The sequence below is a fragment of the Eleutherodactylus coqui genome, chromosome 13 (assembly GCF_035609145.1).
Source record: "Eleutherodactylus coqui strain aEleCoq1 chromosome 13, aEleCoq1.hap1, whole genome shotgun sequence".
In the NCBI taxonomy this organism is placed as follows: Eukaryota; Metazoa; Chordata; class Amphibia; order Anura; family Eleutherodactylidae; genus Eleutherodactylus; species Eleutherodactylus coqui.
This window is the reverse complement of record NC_089849.1, coordinates 120226519-120244473: the sequence shown is the minus strand read 5'-3', so window position 1 is coordinate 120244473 and position 17955 is coordinate 120226519. Positions and strand designations below refer to the sequence as shown.

Below are 17955 nucleotides of genomic sequence, written 5' to 3'. Positions count from 1 at the left end.
CGAGTTTGGTGCATAAATATTAGCTAGGGTGACAAGAAGATCTCCTATCTTGCATATCAGTATTATGTATCTTCCTGCTGTATCCGTTATTTCTTCTAACAGGTGGAAATCCACTGAATCTTTGACTGCGACTAAGACTCCTGCCTTCTTTTCGGTGGCATTAGCAAAAAACATTTTTGAGAATTTGTGATGGGATATGTTGGGTGCTCTATTCTTTGCGAAATGAGTTTCTTGAACACACAGTATGTCCGTCTTCGAGGATAAGGCTTCTTTCCACAATTGAGATCTTTTATTAGGTGAGTTAAGGCCTTTGACGTTTAGTAAGAGTAGGTTTAACTCCATTTATTCGAATAGTAGTAAGCTTGAAGTGTCTTGGTTCTTTTCTCCAGGGTATTTCTTGGCTGGGTTTCGCTTGAGTCCAGTAGTGAATTGGTGGAACAGTATTCTTGAAGTTCTGTCTTGGAACGGGAAGGGTTATGGTAGATTTTGGGATTGGTTTGTGAAAAAAACATTTCGTTTTCAGTGCCTGTTTTGCTTTAATATGTGTGAATAACGAAAAGGGACCTTTGCAAGGTTTTTGATCAAATTTGACCCTGCAGAAAAAGGCCATTTTTAGGGGGTGTTTTCCCATTTCGACCTTTGGACGGGTAACACCTTTGCTGCATCTATGAGCCTCTATTGAGGTTGTTTTTTAAGGCTTCCAGCTCCTCTTCTAATCCATAGTGGGCGTCAATAAGTTCGTTATGCGAGCTTGTTATTTCGCCTGTCTTGCTTTCTAGTTTATCGACTCTTTCACCCAGGCTATTTAAGGCGGTGCTTACTTGATTGCTAAGCACTGAGAGTTCATTTTTGAGAGATCCTCTCAATGCAAGCACCATATCTCTAATGAAAGATTCAGAGGCAGCTTGGCTGGAGCAGACAATGCTTAGTATGGGGTCTGATAAGGTATCCCTGGTGTTTTTATGGGTTATGCACTCGTTTTGCTCAGGCTCCTCTCTTCTTGGCCTCCTTTTTTCAGGGCTGGTGCTAGGGGAGTACGCATCATTATTCCCTCCTGCTATATCCTCCTGAGTTATTTGCTGAGGTTCCTGGGGCTGCGGTGAGTGAGAGGAAGATGGCGCTGGGCTATCCGACCCCCCCTCCTTCCCCCCTTTGCTTAGAGGGGCTGATATATCGGTCTCCTGCATATGGTGTGTTGTGGCTGCTTGGCACTTTGTCAACCTGTGGGCTCCCTGACTTTCTGGGACCTCCATGGATAACTGTGGTGGCGATGGGCTGATGTGAGCCCGTTCTCCCTCTTCTCTTATAGCTGGGCCCCCCCTCTGACCCTGTCTCCTCACCGCTCACTGCACACGTCGCTCTGTCCTCCCCTGCAGGCTCTCCCTCTGTGCCGCGCGCTTAATAAAAATCAGTCAGGCGTCTCGGTCCTGTTCTTGTTTGCCTTCTTTTATTCATCTCAGCGTGCAGCAGACACTCCGGTGTCCTGCAGGTGTGTTTTTAATCTTCTAGGCTCTTCTTTGTCGCTTGGGTGTCGCTTGGGGTGAATCTCATACACGGAGCTCAGTAATAAGCGCCCGCCATTAGAGCCGTCCAGGCCACGCCCCCCCATATGTTGTTTTTAAGGAGGAGTTGTGGGAGTTTTTTGGGCACTATTCTGGGGTGCATATAATTTACTGACAATTATTTTTTATGGAGGGAATGAGAAGAAAAGCAACAATTCTACCACTGTTCTTGTCTTTCCACACCATGATCTTTTAATCATGTATCTTCCGTTATACTACCATAGCAGTAGGATAAATCATTTTTATGTGAAAAAAAAATTATAAAACATTTTTTTGCTTCTTCTGGGAGGGGAAGGGGATTTCTTTAATCAAACAATTATTGGCCCATGACATACATGTATGTTCTGCAGTTGTCACGGGCTCAGAGGAGGAGCCACGCCATATGCAGCGAGTCCTGCTGGGATCGCAGAGGACTGTAATCCTCACCATCAACCCCTTACATGCCGCAATTAATACTGATCACAGCAAAGTACGGGGTTGAGAGACGCACAAATATGAACCTTATTCTTTTGAATGGGGTCATACAAATCACTGTGCAAGAAAAATCATATTTTGTGTGATATTTCAGGCAGAATTAATGTTTTCTTTCGCCCTGCCCCCCAGAAATTAATAAAAATTATGCAATACATTGTTATGTCCTTAAATGTCAAACTAGGCTATGACCTTAAAGAGTTAAATGTTATTACTTTGGTTTTTTCTTTCCCCCAAGGTGCCCCCTACCGCTAGCAAATATCTTAGGCTGGGCTCACACAAACGAATTGCATGTACGTCTGTGTAGAGAATCAAGTTCCATCTGCTAACCTCGTAGGTGCAGTCGCCGTACCCACAGGATCATTTGGATGGATAACTACTGTACTGTATGCCATTTAGCATTAATGGGTTTAAGGAATATTCCAAGATTTTTAAAACCTTTTCTATTGATAACCAACAAATCATCAATAGATTATCAGTGGGATCCTACTGCTTTGCTGCCCACTGATCAGCCATTTCCAGAACCGCTGTCACGGTAAGGAAGCACTGTCTGTAATGCCGTGGCCATGGTTGGTATTGCAATGAGAGCTGTGCCTGCAATACCAACCTGGGCCACTGCACTATGATCAGAGAATTCTGCTTCCAGCAGCACCAGGAATCAGCTGATTGGTGAGGATGCAAGCAACGGGTCCCCGTCAATCATCAATAGTAAAACTAAAAAGAAGTCCCGAAATAGCCCTTTAAGGCCCAATGTTTTTCTCTAGGGGTATAAATGTCTGTGGAGCCTCATGGAAGGACATGGGTGGATGGTGTCCCTTTGAATCATCATCATACTGATGTGAAGTTTAGTTCCAAAATGATACATCGTTAATTGAGAAAAAAAAAGTTAGATGGAATATATTTACAGCCACTTTTGTTTCATTTGTGTGTGTGGGGGGGATGAAAGTGTCTGTGTGTGTGTGTGTGTTAGGGGTGGGGGGGATGGAGGTGTGTGTGTGTGTGTGTGTGTGTGAGGGGTGGGGGGGATGGAGGTGTGTGTGTGGGGAAGCAGTGTCTGTGTGTGTGTGTGAGGGGTGGGGGTGGGGGGTGGAGGGGTGGGGGAATGGAGGCGTGTGTGTGTGTGTGTGTGAGGGGTGGGGGGGGATAGAGGTGTGTGTGTGGGGAAGCGGTGTCTGTGTGTGTGTGTGAGGGGTGGGGGGGTGGAGGTGTGTGTGTGTGTGAGGGGTGGGGGGGATAGAGGTGTGTGTGTGGGGACGCGGTGTCTGTGTGTGTGTGTGAGGGGTGGGGGGGTGGAGGTGTGTGTGTGTGGGGGGTGGGGGAATGGAGGCGTGTGTGTGTGTGTGTGTGTGTGGGGTGGAGGTTTGTGTGTGGGGGGTGGATGGAGGTGTGTGTGTGGGGGGGGGAGGTGTGTGGGTGGGTGTGTGTGTGTGGGGGGTGAATGGAGGTGTGTGTGTGTGGTGGGGGGAGGTGTGTGTGTGTGTGTGAAGGGGGTGGGGGAGGTGTGTGTGTGTGTAGGGGGGTGTCTTCTGGATTTCCTGGTGAGTAACCCAGCTTTTCTAATCACAGGAACATGTTCAGCAAACCTGCCTCGTTCTACAACACTTATGGTATAGTGAAGAAATACTGAATAAGACAACATGCTAGTCAACCAGCTGGGAAGGTTGGTTGACAACCCATCACTTTGTTGTATGGCAGCCATAATGATTGTCGCCCGGCTTTCTTAAAAACTGAAATATGATGCTTAAGTTGGATAATAAACAGATGTCTTCTATTAGTATCATGGCTGTTCATCTACCTGCCAGAATGTCTGCCTCCTCCATACAATGAGTGCTGAACACAATGACACTGTTTGCTTTCCTCTTCTTCAGTACATTCCAGACGGTATAACGTGAGCAGGAGTCCATGCCGGCGGTGGGCTCATCCAGAAGAAGCACCTGCAGGAAGCAGTAAAGTAAGAGAATGGAACAATGTGACATCTGCTGCGGCGCCCATCGTCAGTGAACAGGATGTCCTTCATTAGCAGATCATTTCCCCAGCGCTGGGCGGTATTATGTGACGGTACATTATGACCAGGCCTTCTATGTTCATGCAGGTTAACGGGGAGAGGCTTTAGGTGTTTACAGAGAATCGGGCCCAGCTTTATGCTGCATGACATAGAGACCCTGATTTCACTGCTGTGCCATGAAACGATGGCAGTGCAAGCTGTGCGCTGACTCAGGGGCAACACATGTGCCCAAAGCGTTGGAGGGCAGGGTGGCACTGGCCCAGCAGAGAAGTGAGTCAGCTAGCATAACTGTCAGAAAAAAACAAGACGATGACTCCGGCAGCTGTCAAGTGCACATATGAATAAGTGTGCCAGCAGACTGAGCAATCAGAGATTTTCACTGTATGTGTAGCAGGCGGCATCAGCAACCATCAGCCGATGAGCCCTGAGACCCCTTTCACACAAAATGATTATTGTTCGAAAAATCATTCAAATGAGAGAAAATGAATTAGAATCTTCTAGTGTAAACTCAGCCGACGATCGTTCACTTTTCATTCTTTTTCTGCAGGTATAAAACCCTTCGTTGGCTCGTTCAGTAATTGTTCGGGTGAAGTACCGATCATCCCGTCCGTCTCAGTCACTTATACAGTGAATGTTGAACGAGTCAATGATGTATCTGTCTGTATAAATGGGCTGCGGGAGCGAACTTACAAAAGGCAAGGAATGAATGACCAGCATGAAGAACAGCCAGCTAGATCCCGGCCGTGGGGTAATGCTGCCCTCCAGCATGGCTCACACCCAGCGCAGTCAGGACCAAAGGCTTGCTGAGGCTTCACAGACAAGACTGAAAACTACTATATACTGCAATACTGCAGTATATAGTGCAAGCCTTTCAAGTCCCCTATGAAGAGCTTTATTAGCTATCACTGTGTTTGTAGGAGTGCAAACTATTAAAACATCACATTAGGTAATCAGAAAAAGGAACACTGTAAAAAAAAAGTTTAGTTTCCACAGCTCCCCCCCCCAAAAATGTAACAAAAACGTGAACAAGAAGATGTATGTACCCCAAAACTGAATCAATAAAACTACAGCTCAACCTGCAAAAAAACCGCCCTCATACAGCCTTATCGAAGAAAAAATAACATTATGGATCCTAAAATATGGGGGCGAAAAGCAAATTTCCTTTAAGAAACGGTTTTTATACTTTTTAATAGTAAAACATTAAATAAACTCTGCACACATGGTATATAGCTGCAGTCGTATCGAACCACAAAAAAAAAAAAAAGGTTATATATCATTTTTACAGCATCTTGAACATTGTAAAAACTAAACCCCTCAAAAAATGATGGGACTGCCTTTTTTTTAAATTTCAGCCCACTTAGAAATTTTGTAAACATTTTGCAGAACATTATACGGTACATTAAATGATACCATTAAGAAATGGAATTCATTTAGCGAAAAAAGCAAACTCTCATAAAACTAGGTTGACAGCAGAAAAAAAAAAAGAATAAAAAAAAAAGTTATGGCTCCTGGAAGGCGGGTAAAAAAAAAAAAATCAATAAATGAACACTCGGTGGCCTTGAAGGGGTTAAACCTAGAGATGAGCGAGCACACTCGGATAAAGCAGTTACTCGAGCGAGCATCGCTCTTCTCAAATAACTGCTTACTGGTCCGAGCGTGCTTGGGGGGCGGCGGGGGTGAGGAGCGGGGGGGAGAGAGGTCTCTCTCTCACCCCCACAGCACGCTTGGACCAGTAAGCAGTTACTCGAGAAGGGCGAGCGTGCTCGCTCATCTCTAGTTAAACCTTTATGTCAGTAAGGCTCTGTTCACATCTGCGCTGGAGCCGTTATTGCAGATTATACTGCAGTGTATTGTGCAGCTAAACGATGGACAACATGATGAAACCACCGGCCCCCAGCCAACAGGGTCTGTTTGGCATTGCTGGTGTCCAACATGTGATAGCTCCGGCTATTCTGAAGATGGAACAGAAACAATGATAACGCAGATGTGATGGGAGGTCTAATCACAAAATAGAAATATTTAGCTCTAATGGAACCCTATTACAAAGCTGTATGTAGCAGTGTGGCTCATTTACGGACACATGGGGGGGGGGGGGGCAAACTGAATCTTAAGGAAAACTTAACTACATAAATGTAGTCCAGGTATTGCAGAGCTGCGCACTCCATCTGCCCACAATGGCGGGAGAGACGGCAACTCATAAAGATCAATTAGGACAGAAGGTGTACAGCATTGGGAGGGCTCCAGTGCTCAGCTGCAAGAAATAAGGGATTTAAGGGCCCTTTACACAGGAGGATTATCACACATAATCCGTTCAAACCAACTAATTTGCGTGATAATCGTTGTATCTGAATGCCCAGCCATCGCACACTATTCAAAGTTCGCTGTTCGATCACTTTAAACCAGCAAAAAAATCATGGCTGGATCACTGACTTCTCGCTGCGTGTAAACGCTCCCCACTCAGCGCTTCAAGGTGCAGCACTGAGCGAGGAGTCAGCGAGAAGCTGGCGAGGATCTCCCTGTCTAAACGCTCTGTACAAGCGCTAAAACAAGCCATCTAGATGAGACAACAGCATCAAGTCTCTGTCTCTCCTTTATGCTGCCCTCAGATGGGGTATATAAACCTTGCGACAGACGCCCTTTAAGGAAATGTGCAGATGAATAGCTCATCTTGCACTAATTTTAAATGAAAGCCTCTATTATACGCCATGGCTCCACTAACTATATTGTGCAGATACAATACTTCATGTATGCTGTACGGATCCTGATTTACAGCCTGTGTAAAGCCTGGATTAGACACAACGAATATCGCTCAAAAAATCTTTTGAGCAATTTTCGAGCAATAATTGTTTTATGCTTTTTACAGTGCAAGGTGATCGCTCAAACGTTGAGCGATCACCTTGTGCTCCAAGCAGAGAATGCAGAAGACTAGCGAGGCTGCTTGTCTTCTGCATCCAGCTGTTCCCCGCTTGGAGCGCCTGGCTGTTATACAGCCGAGCGCTCCGAGTGGAGGATGCAGAAGACAAGCGGGGAGTCCTCGCTTGTCTTCTGCATCCAGCTGTACCCTGTGTGGAGGGCCCAGCTGTTATACAGCCGAGCGCTCCGAGTGGAGGATGCAGAAGACAAGAGGGAAGTCCTCGCTTGTCTTCTGCATCCAGCTGTACTCTGTGTGGAGCGCCCAGCTGTTATACAGCTGAGCGCTCTGAGTGGAGGATGCAGAAGACAAGCGGGGAGTCCTCGCTTGTCTTCTGCATCCAGCTGTACCCTGTGTGGAGGGCCCAGCTGTTATACAGCTGAGCGCTCCGAGTGGAGGATGCAGAAGACAAGCGGGGAGTCCTCGCTTGTCTTCTGCATCCAGCTGTACCCTGTGTGGAGCGCCCGGCTGTTATACAGCTGAGCGCTCTGAGTGGAGGATGCAGAAGACAAGCAGGGAGTCCCCGCTTGTCTTCTGCATCCAGCTGTACTCTGTGTGGAGCGCCCAGCTGTTATACAGCCGAGCGCTCCGAGTGGAGGATGCAGAAGACAAGCGGGGAGTCCTCGCTTGTCTTCTGCATCCAGCTGTACCCTGTGTGGAGCGCCCAGCTGTTGTACAGCTGAGCGCTATGAGCGGCGGATGCAGAAGACAAGCGGGCCAATTGTCTTCTGCATCCAGCTGTTCTCTGCTTGGAGCGCCCGGCTGTTATACAGCCCAGCATTTCGAGTGGGGGATGCAGAACACAGCTGGACCGCTGTGTTCTTCATACCCAGGCTGTCTGCAGGGAGTGGGATGCAGCTGAAACAATAGTATCAGCTGTATCCCGCTGTGAATTCCTAATAACTGATCACTGATTTTTCAGCATGCTGAAAGATCAGCGACGGCTTAACGAAAAATGCATGATGTCAGTGCAGTTACATACAACGATTATCGCTCAAAAGACGGCTTTGTGCAACTTTTGACCGAAAATCGTTGTGTCTAAATCAGCCTTTGGACTCCAGACTATTCAAAATTTTGCAGTCTTCAGCTCAGTTTCTGAACTGAGCTTGTTCCAGTGAAGCATTATCCTTACAACAAAGAGATAAAAGTAACTTGGTATGGTGTTAGCCAGTAGAGCAAAATGTGATTGTTCTCAGTAAGGCCCAATGCACGAGCGGATTTCCATTGTGGAATCCGGAGCGAGCGTCTGCGTCCGGAATACCGCAGCAAATACTGCCCATAGAGATGCTATAGAAAATCGCTTTTCCCTGCCCACGAGCAGAAATCAATTGCGATTTTCCGCTCACAGAAGGAAAATTCGCAGTATGTTTTATTTTGGTGCGGATTTTGCACAGACGGTTTCCATTAAAGTCATTGGAAGCCGACCGATCCGTGGCCCGTCCACAGTTGATGACTGCAGATGGGCCGCAGAATCCGCGTCATCGCCTAGCAACAGCGCGGCATCATCTGTATTGCGCATGTGCGCCAGCGCAACGCCAGCACAGACGATAACAAATCCGGACAGGTAAGCAGGGGTCTGCAGGGGACTCCGACCCAGCCATGTGCATTCGGCCTAAGAGAATCCAAGTAATCTTGTACCTTTTAATGGCCAACAAAAATACATGAGGTTACAGCGAGCTTTCAAACCCGCTTAGTTATTAGGGATGTGTTTGACAAATTGGCTTATGGCTGATCCGCACAAATAGCAATCTCTCTCCTGCATTGTGTCTGCGGTTCCTTGTTTTAGTATACTATTTGCAGGATTATGATCCCCAAAGCAATCCATCCTAATGTTATGTATACTGCAAAAGAAAAAAACGACCAGAACAAAGCCAGTCATGCTAAAATATTAATGCATGCACATTACCTTGGGGTTACCCAGAATAGCAATGGCCACCGCCAGTTTCCTCCTCTGTCCTACACTGAGCCTCTTGACTTGGTTGTGCTTTACTGCGTCCATATCCAGATCATGTAAAACCTTATTTATCTGAAATATAGAAATAATTCTATGCATTAGCATACATCAGCGCACGCCGTAATACAGTCAGATGACAGTCATCGCTTTAAATCACTGGCAGCTAATAGTCACTAATGATCTTTTAATGAAACTATTGCCAACCTTATCCACAAATCACAGACAGATTGGAAATCCATAAAGGATGATGAAGATTATAAGTGATACGTGTCTATAGGTCGGATAAGGACATTAACTCACTGCCAGCATTCAGTGTGAACTATAAAACGATGCTAATCCCCATAATGCGACCCGCTCGAGTACCACCGGCCGAAAAACCATCCGCAGACACATCTAATATTTATTACGGACACTGGAAATAAGTCCCATATTTTTATGGACTGTCCTGGATGGTAGGCGACCCTGAACAGCGTCACTGATGCGCTACTGAATTTCACTTTTTCTGCAGGACACCAAATACAAGCAGCTCTACAAGTGTAAGGACCTGGTTACTAAAGCCCCCCATATCCCTGTGAGTAATGTACTGGAGAGTACTGGCATATTCAGCTAAACTACGCCTGTTTTTGAGTAACAGTAAGGCTAGCTACACACGGGCGAGCGGGATATTGGGCACTCAACCTCCGGTTTACCTGCGGATGCGAGGTGATTTTTAGGCAAAATTGTCTTGCAGCCCTTTTGTGAAATTCTGATTCTCTTGCGCGAGTTTCCCGCATGACAGCGGATCGGAGGTGTTTCCCATTGATTTCAATGGGAAACCTCACATTGCACTCACATACACATGGGCCGACATGCAAGAGACATGCAATGTATTTATGGTCGCATTGAAATCAATGGGCGATGTGTTCTTAGGAACACGAAAAGATAGGACATGCACGTTCTTTGTTCCCTCACCACATTGCAGTAAGGAAAACCTCACTTGAGTGTATGATGGCATTCAAAAGAACAGAGATCATAATTAAGTGAGTTTTGAGAGTCCCGCAACACACAAAACTCGCAGGAGATTCTCGGCCGTGTGAAACCAGCCTAAAGGGGTTGCCAAGTTGTGAACTATTGCTTATCTGCAGAATAGGCCATTAATAGTAGCTCAGCAGGGGTCTGCGACACGAGATCCCTGTCAATCAGCTGTTTCCCTGCCCAGTGTGCCGAGCTGATTACTGCAGGAAGCTGACAGATCCACTGCAACGGGAACAGAACGGTGTGCTTCCTGCATGTGCACACCGTCCCAGCAAGCAGATGATCATAGGGGTCCGGGGTGGTGAAGCGCCGCCTGTCTACTATTGATGGCCCATCCTGCAGATAGGTCCTCAATGGTTTACAACTGGCCCCTTTAAGACTTTAAATAACGGTGAAGGAAATTCCCTATTCCAAAGGTTTCCTTTAGGAAACATGGACCATAAATGAGGTAGTAAAGGATACAGACATGTTATATTACAGGTTGGTCAGTACCTCCTGCTCCTTGGCAGTTGCATTTATTCCCTTTAGAGAAGCAAAGATGGACAAGTTCTCCTCCACTGTAAGAACATCAAAATGGATATCGCACTGCTGGCAAACCCCAATCACTTTCCTGATGTCCAGGATCTCATCAATATCCGTAACTCTGTGACCATAGATGGAAGCTATGCCTGCAAGCAGAAGACAATGGTATAGTTACAATCTGACATTATCATTTTGTCTTTCTCCTCTAAATTGCAGTGAACAGAGAAAATTACTAAAGGCCCATTTACACGCAACAATTATTGCTCAAAATTTGCTCAAAAGCCATTGTTTGAGCGATAATCGTGTGTAAATGCTCCCATCTTTCACTTTTTGGCTGAACAATGATTTTTAGGTGAGCATAAAATCCATCATTCAGCCGGACAGAAGCTTACACAGACGTGCGTTTGCTGTCCAAGGTGCTGTATTCTCCACGGGAGCTCGGATTACACTGTATACAGCATGCAGTCCCATGGCAAAACAGAGGAGTTGAATGCAGAGAACAGACCACCTGCTGTTCTTTGCATACAGGTCCTGGAGGCTTATTTACATGCAAATGAAGGTGATAAGTGTCCATTAGCAGTATATGCAAAACAATCACCCAAAACCTATCTTTTGAACAATTATCTTTGCGTGTAAATGGGCCTTAACTAATGTTTACAGAAAAATTGGGGCCAATTCATTCAGAGGAAACACAATATTGGTAATGTAACTGCTGATGTCTATATGCGACAAATAATGGTAATGTAATGGCACACGTCCATAAGAGCAAGAGATAGCATATTTACAGGGAGGATAAAATGATCCTGTGCTCCAGGCGTACAGTATAAGACAATCAATCTGTATAGAAGGGTGTCAAATAGATGGAACTTCTATACAGATTGATACCTTATACTGTACCCCTGGAGCACAGGATCCTTTTATCCTCTGATTGACTTATCTCTTTGCTTGTTCAGGGTGTATTCCCATGTGGAAATTCCATAGACGCTCTCCACTCCGTGGATATCCAGTAAGGACTGGGGACTTTGACACTAGTGCAAAACTTGGGTCTCAAGTCGAACTCGGACGATAAGTGTTACAGCCGCTCCTGCGGGGAAGTGGCTGTTCAGGCCAGGTGAGTCACCTCTGATTTACAGTTCTGCTTGTTTTCAATACTCCATTACTTCTGTAGTGCTGCCCTTGCTTTAATTGCCTACTATCTCTAAGGTACGTGCCACCCAGTTTGATTTGCCTAGGCAGCTTCTCTGAGGTCCCAGAGTGAAATTCACAAATCAGTTTTCCTCTACAGGAAAATATCCTATTGAGTTCTGACAGCGCCCCCCCCCTCCCCCGTGGTGAGATCAGGGGAGTGTTGCACGAAAGGCCCCAAGGCTGCCTTGAGAGACTGCCTATCAAGCCATCCCCGTGGGGTGGCTTGATAGGCTGCCTGTCAGAATGCATATGATGTAATTCTATAGCATTACATCATACTGCAGGAGCGATCAAAGTGTCGCATATTGTAGTCCCCCCTGGGGACTTAAAAGTAAAGTGAAAAAAGAGCAATAAAGTTTTTTTAATTGTAAAAAAAAAAAAAAAAAAAGTAATAACATTTTAGATGACCCCCCTTTTGCCATATCTATAATAAAAAAGTCTTAATAATAAAATAAAAATACATATTTGGTATCGCCGCGTCTGTAAAAGTCTGATCTATCAAAGTGGCGCATTATTTACCCCGCACGGTAAACGATGTCCGAAAAAAAAATAAAGAACGCCAGAAATGCACTTTTTCAGTCACCCTGTCTTCTGGATAAAACGCAATAAAAAGCGATCAAAAAGCCGTACGTATTCCAAATTAGTACTAACGGAAACTACAGGACATTCCGTAAAAAAACGAGCCATCGCTGAACTACGTCGACGGAAAACTAAAAAAGTTATTGCGCGCACAAGATGGCCGCAGAAAATAATTGACAAAATTTAATGTCTTTGAAAAAATAAAGTAGTATAGTAAAAAAAAACTATACAAGTTTGGTATCGTAGCAATCGTACCGACCCATAGAATAAAGTTATCATGTCATTTTTGTTGCAGTTTGTGCGCCGTAGAAACAAGACGCACTAAAAGATGGCGGAATGTCATTTTTTTTTTCATTTTACTCCACTTAGAATTTCTTAAAAGTTTTTCAGTACATTATATGGTAGACTAAATAGCACCATTGAAAAATACAACTCGCCCTGCAAAAAACAAGCCCTCATACAGCGACGTCGATGGATAAATAAAGGAGTTATGATTTTCTTAAGGGAGGGAGGAAAAAACTAAAATGGAAAAAAAAAGGGCCGCGTCATTAAGGGGTTAAACCCACAAAATGTTGGTACGCTCCTCGTCACGTTCAGCATCAATCTGTCACAAAGCTCATCCAGCTGTTCCAAGGGGGGTTTCGGGGGTTAGTTTGGTACAAACCCGGGTGAGATTATCTCGGAGGTTACTGGCGGCACAACATTTCATGAGCCGCAGTGAGACCACAACGCTTAGTTCCTCCAACAAACAACAGCTTGTCAAAATGCAAAAAGAGGAAAAATGGCGCTCATGACCAAAACATTGCCTGAACATCACTACTGTCGCCAGTCTGGCGCCCCCTGATATCTGTCTGTGGCAGACTATTCCTACTTCCTTTCTGGATTCATAGTCCAAGGTGTTCTCATGAGGCCATTACCAACGTCTTCACGGGACTCATCTCGCTTCACCAGCACAGTAACATGTTGGCTTTGTTCTAGCCAACGCCACCTAGTGCTCAGTCTTCCACAAACTTTCTAGAGTCACTACCCTTGACAGCATGACTGAAACCAGAGTCCTGAGACTTTGTGATTTCTCCATGCTGAAGGTCAAGAATCCTTACCGCTCTTATATTACCATGGGGCCCTGAAGTCTTTCTTCTGCTAAGAGGAGGAGCGACACTTCCCTCCTCATTGTGCCTTGTCCAGTATTTTCTCAAGCAGGGATACATTGCAGAGTGTTACAGTCTGAGCGTACGATGCAGGATGTTTTATGTGACGTCCCAATCTAATGCTCTGAAGATGGCCCCATCCTTCTAGAAGGTGATTAACCAGTGTCCAGGTGCTCTCTGACTGTTACATCTGCACACGGCAGTCGGATTCCAAATGTGGAATCCCACAGCGGAATCTAGTGTCCGCACGTCCCTGCTCTGCCGCCGTCTTTTCTGTACTGCGGATGGACCTGGCAGCTCGCCGTTGCACATGTTAAAAAAAAACCTGTACTGCACATTTTCTTTTCTCCCACGCCGTTGCGACCTGTCCACAACGTTCATTGCGGACAGGCCGCGGGTTGGATAGCTTGCATTGACTTCAATGGAAGCCGTCCGTGCGGAGCCCGCAAGAAAATGGAGAATGCTGCGATCTTTTATCCGCGAGCAGAAATCGCAATTGATTTTCACTTGTGTGTAGGAAGCAGCGGATCTCCATAGGAAGTCACAGGCAGGATTTTCTATGGATTCGCGGTGCAGAACTGAAAAAAGAGCACAGTGTGCAGCGCTACTTGTTACGTAAAAAAACCATAACGGAACGAAAACAAACTGAAAATGTACCGCTTTTTTTTAAAAAAACCATTCAAATCAAATGGAGGAAAATAAAGGAACAAAGAGGTGGTAAGCCCTGACACAGTCCTAATGTAGATGTGAATGAGCCCCTAGAGCAATGCTTAATTGTATCCAATCTGCTTTTTTTTTTTTTTTTGAGAAATCAGTGATTGACAATTCTGGGCGCTTCCGAACCAATTAGCAGTTTTCCATACAGTTATTCTATGTTGAGGGATCACTGAATATGAATGATAATCTGCAGAATTATTAGTGTTACAATAGGGTTCACGGTGATATTGAACTGCTGAGTCAGGTCTGACAGTCTGGTTGCTGGGACCTCACTGCTTGGGAGCTAGAGTTTTAGGCCTTCTTCACATGACCATATATGCACGGACAATTTAGTTGCGTCAAAAAACTGTGACCGCGTGAAGCATTGGATTCAAATGTATTCGTTTTTGGGCACGTGAAAAAATCACGCCGGGAAAAATAGGTCATCGGCGACTGAAAACGGTGACCAATTTTATACGGCGTGGGAAAAGATAGGTCTTGCCCTAACTTTCCCGAGATACTCTGCAAGCTCCCATAGACTTCTATGGAACCTGAAAAAAAAGGGAGGAAGTTTACCTGCGTTCAACACTAGGAAAATAAGACAGCTGCCTCTATTTAAGCATTAGCAGTCACTCCGAGGATTTCTGCCGATTGAGGGATTTTCACGCTGCAGCGTATTTTTTTGCTGATAAGGTACAGCCGCCCGTTTGAAACGCCAATTAAGATCAGAACTTGTTCGCAGCTATTTTAATAGCATACGGTCATGTGAAGGAGGCCTTACATGGGGCTTCTACATGCAAGCAGAAGATTCCCGTAACCTCTCAGATTACTCAGGTCTTCATCTCAAGCCGAGGAGCGGAGAGGAGGCGAGGCAGGTCTGCTTTACCATTTACTGTTACACTAAACATCCATGTACATAAGAATGCCAGGGGCGTACAGAAAGCTTGTGAGCGGTGTAGATGATGGAGGCGACCGGCGATCCCTCCTGTCTGCTGTAACACGGATACTGCATCATGCTGCATAGATCTTGAAAGAACGCAACGTCTCACCTTCTGATGGAGGGCAAAGCCCACATAAAATATTCATCAGTGTTGTTTTCCCAGTGCTGCTATGGCCAAGCAGAGCGGTTATCTGACCTTCGTATATATCCAAGTTTAATCCTAGTGTTAGAAACAAGATTGTCATAAGCGAAATTGGAACATTGCAGCATTTGAAGCGCTTCCCTCACTGTGCCACCAGTTCTATGTAAAAGCAGGTCTACTCATTTCTACTTAACACTACAGATGGAGAAATAACCTTTTAATGATTGCATAATGCAAAACATTTGCACATTTTTGCCTACGTTTGTCACTATTTTCAATATATCTGCTTGCTGTCAGTGATTGGAAACACTTGCTTACATTCAGAAGCTGTACACTGAGCACATGTTAAAGTGAACCCGTCAGGTGATTTATGCTGCCCTATGTAAATGCTGAGCGTTCGTTTGTTGCCAAGTAGGCGCGTCAAAAAAATTGCATCCAATAGATCCCTATGGTTTCCTTCAGACGAACGATTTCTTTGATGTGCCTAAAAAAAATTGCACCGCAAAAGATAGAACATAAGCACGTTATTTCAGTGCCAAAATTTCTATGTGTGCTAAAAGATAGGTCTTGTCCTATCTTTTGACGGACCAATGCAGGAGGCTCCATAGACTCCTATAGGAGTCCATGTGAGCTGTCCAAAAAAGGGAGGGGAAGGGAGTTTAGCAGCGGTTAGATCTACTAAACACTACAGGCGCCTCTAGTGAGGCATTTAGGCCTCTTTCACACGGCCGACAGCGATATTGTCACTTCAAAATCGCTGCAGCTTTGTCCCCGCAATTTTGTAGCGACTTTCTTGTGCAATTTCTTGTAAAAAAATTGGGGAATAAACTTGCGTGATTTCATCACAAGAAGGTTAAGCCCTACCCCGTGAATAAGCCCTAGCTGCACAAAAAAAAAAAGGAATACTAACTTAAAAGGCTTGGTCCGGGTCCTCCTGCTGCTTTCTGGAGCTCCACCAGGCATCCTGCAGTCCTTGTTCGCCCACAGAAGATCATTTCCTGGTTGCGGGATTCAGAAATCCCGCCTCCAAGAAGCGGCAGCTCTAATTGGTTCTCGCGCGCTTCTTAGCCAACCAATGCAGTGGTTGTGATTGGTTTATCCAGCTCTGTAATGATTGGCTGAGCAGCGGCCGAAAACCAATCAGAGCAGGCTCTATATTGCCGCAATTTTTTTCTCTCACAAGATAGCATCAGAGAGAACATCACTAATTTGAAGGAACCCATTGGAAAGCGTGGGCTTCACATACATGCATATTCTCGTGCTATTGCATCGTGGAAAAAGTGGCCTCACAGTGATTAAATTGTAGTTCTGCCGACCAAGGGATTTCAGGGCAGCCAGCTGTGTAGATGTACGATAAAATCGCAAAGAATAGCAGCGACCAAGTCACGGCCATTCTTCGTTCATGCGGTTTTCGGCAGAGTTAGTCGCGATTCTTTAGAGAGGATCACTTTGCTGTGAAATGACGTTCGTGTGAAAGAGGCCTGAGAGAGAAGCTGCGCTCTGTTATATGCAGAGTAGAAAGCAGAATAAAGCCCAACAGGACTCCTAGGGAACACCGTGAGACCCCCACACAGGGATTGGCAACTTCCCTTTTATCAATGTGCATACAGTGAAAGCTGTAGACAAATCACCTGATGGGTATGATGGGTGGGCACAATGGCGCACTACTGTATGCCACGCAGAAACAGCATCAATCTACAGCCAATATGCATCCTGGCCTAAACAAAATATAGACTTCATCAAATCAGTAATAAAGGAGCATTTTCCACACTTGGAAACTGAATGGGGATGTATGCTTCTGACAAGCTTCTGTTAATTACACAAGCATCACAAGTGGTCACTTAACCCTTTACATACCAGCAATAAACCTTATCGGATGAGGTACTACGCTATGCAGAAGATAGTCTCTAACACTGCAATGTTGGATCTCTCCTCTGTATACTGCAACTAGTAATTATTAGGAAATTATACTACCAGTGTTTCTGGTGGCGCAATGTGCTACACAGCTGTGCTACATGGTACATCCATTATGATTCACAGACATTACACACAGAGCTCTACTACATCTAGCGTGACTCCACACATCACACACACAGCACATTACACACACAATTTTACTACATTTATCCTCACCCCGCACATTACACACACAACTTTACTACATTTATCCTCACCCCACATATTACACACACAGCTCTACTACATCCATCCTCACCCCACACACAGCTCTACTACATCCATCCTCACCCCACACATTACGCACACAGCTCTACTACATCCATCCTCACCCTACACATTACAGACACAGCGCTACTACATCCATCCTCACCCCACACATTACAGACACAGCTCTACTACATCCATCCTCACCCCACACATAACACACACAGCTCTACTACATCCATCCTCACCCCACACATTACACACAGCTCTACTACATACATCCTCACCCCAAACATTACACACACAGCTCTAATACATACATCCTGACCCCACACGACACACACAGCTCTACTACATCCATTCTGACCCCACATATTACACCCACAGTGCTACTACATCCATCCTCATCCCACACATTACACACACAGCTCTACTACATCAATCCTAATTCCTACACATGACAGAGATCTACTACATCCATCGTGACCTCACACATTACACACACAGCTCTACTACATACATTGTGACCCCACACATTACACACACAGCTCTGCTACATCCATCCTGATTCCGACACATGACACACACAGCTCCTGGATACAGTGATCAGCCTCTGGTCATGTGATCCATGACTCCACCCACACAGGTGATCACATGACT

The 17955-nt window shown here is 45.4% G+C and overlaps 1 protein-coding gene across 1 annotated transcript in view; it reads right to left on the bottom strand.

The window, feature by feature from the left end:
- Positions 1 to 17955, bottom strand: part of LOC136587286 (cholesterol transporter ABCA5-like) — a 205783-nt gene that overhangs the window by 88691 nt on the left and 99137 nt on the right. The window contains exons 12-15 of the mRNA XM_066585834.1: positions 15100 to 15210; positions 10410 to 10585; positions 8856 to 8975; positions 3829 to 3967 (exon numbers count right to left, since the gene is read on the bottom strand). Of these exons, the coding sequence (XP_066441931.1) occupies positions 3829 to 3967; positions 8856 to 8975; positions 10410 to 10585; positions 15100 to 15210 (546 nt within the window). The remainder of the gene's footprint in view (positions 1 to 3828; positions 3968 to 8855; positions 8976 to 10409; positions 10586 to 15099; positions 15211 to 17955) is intronic.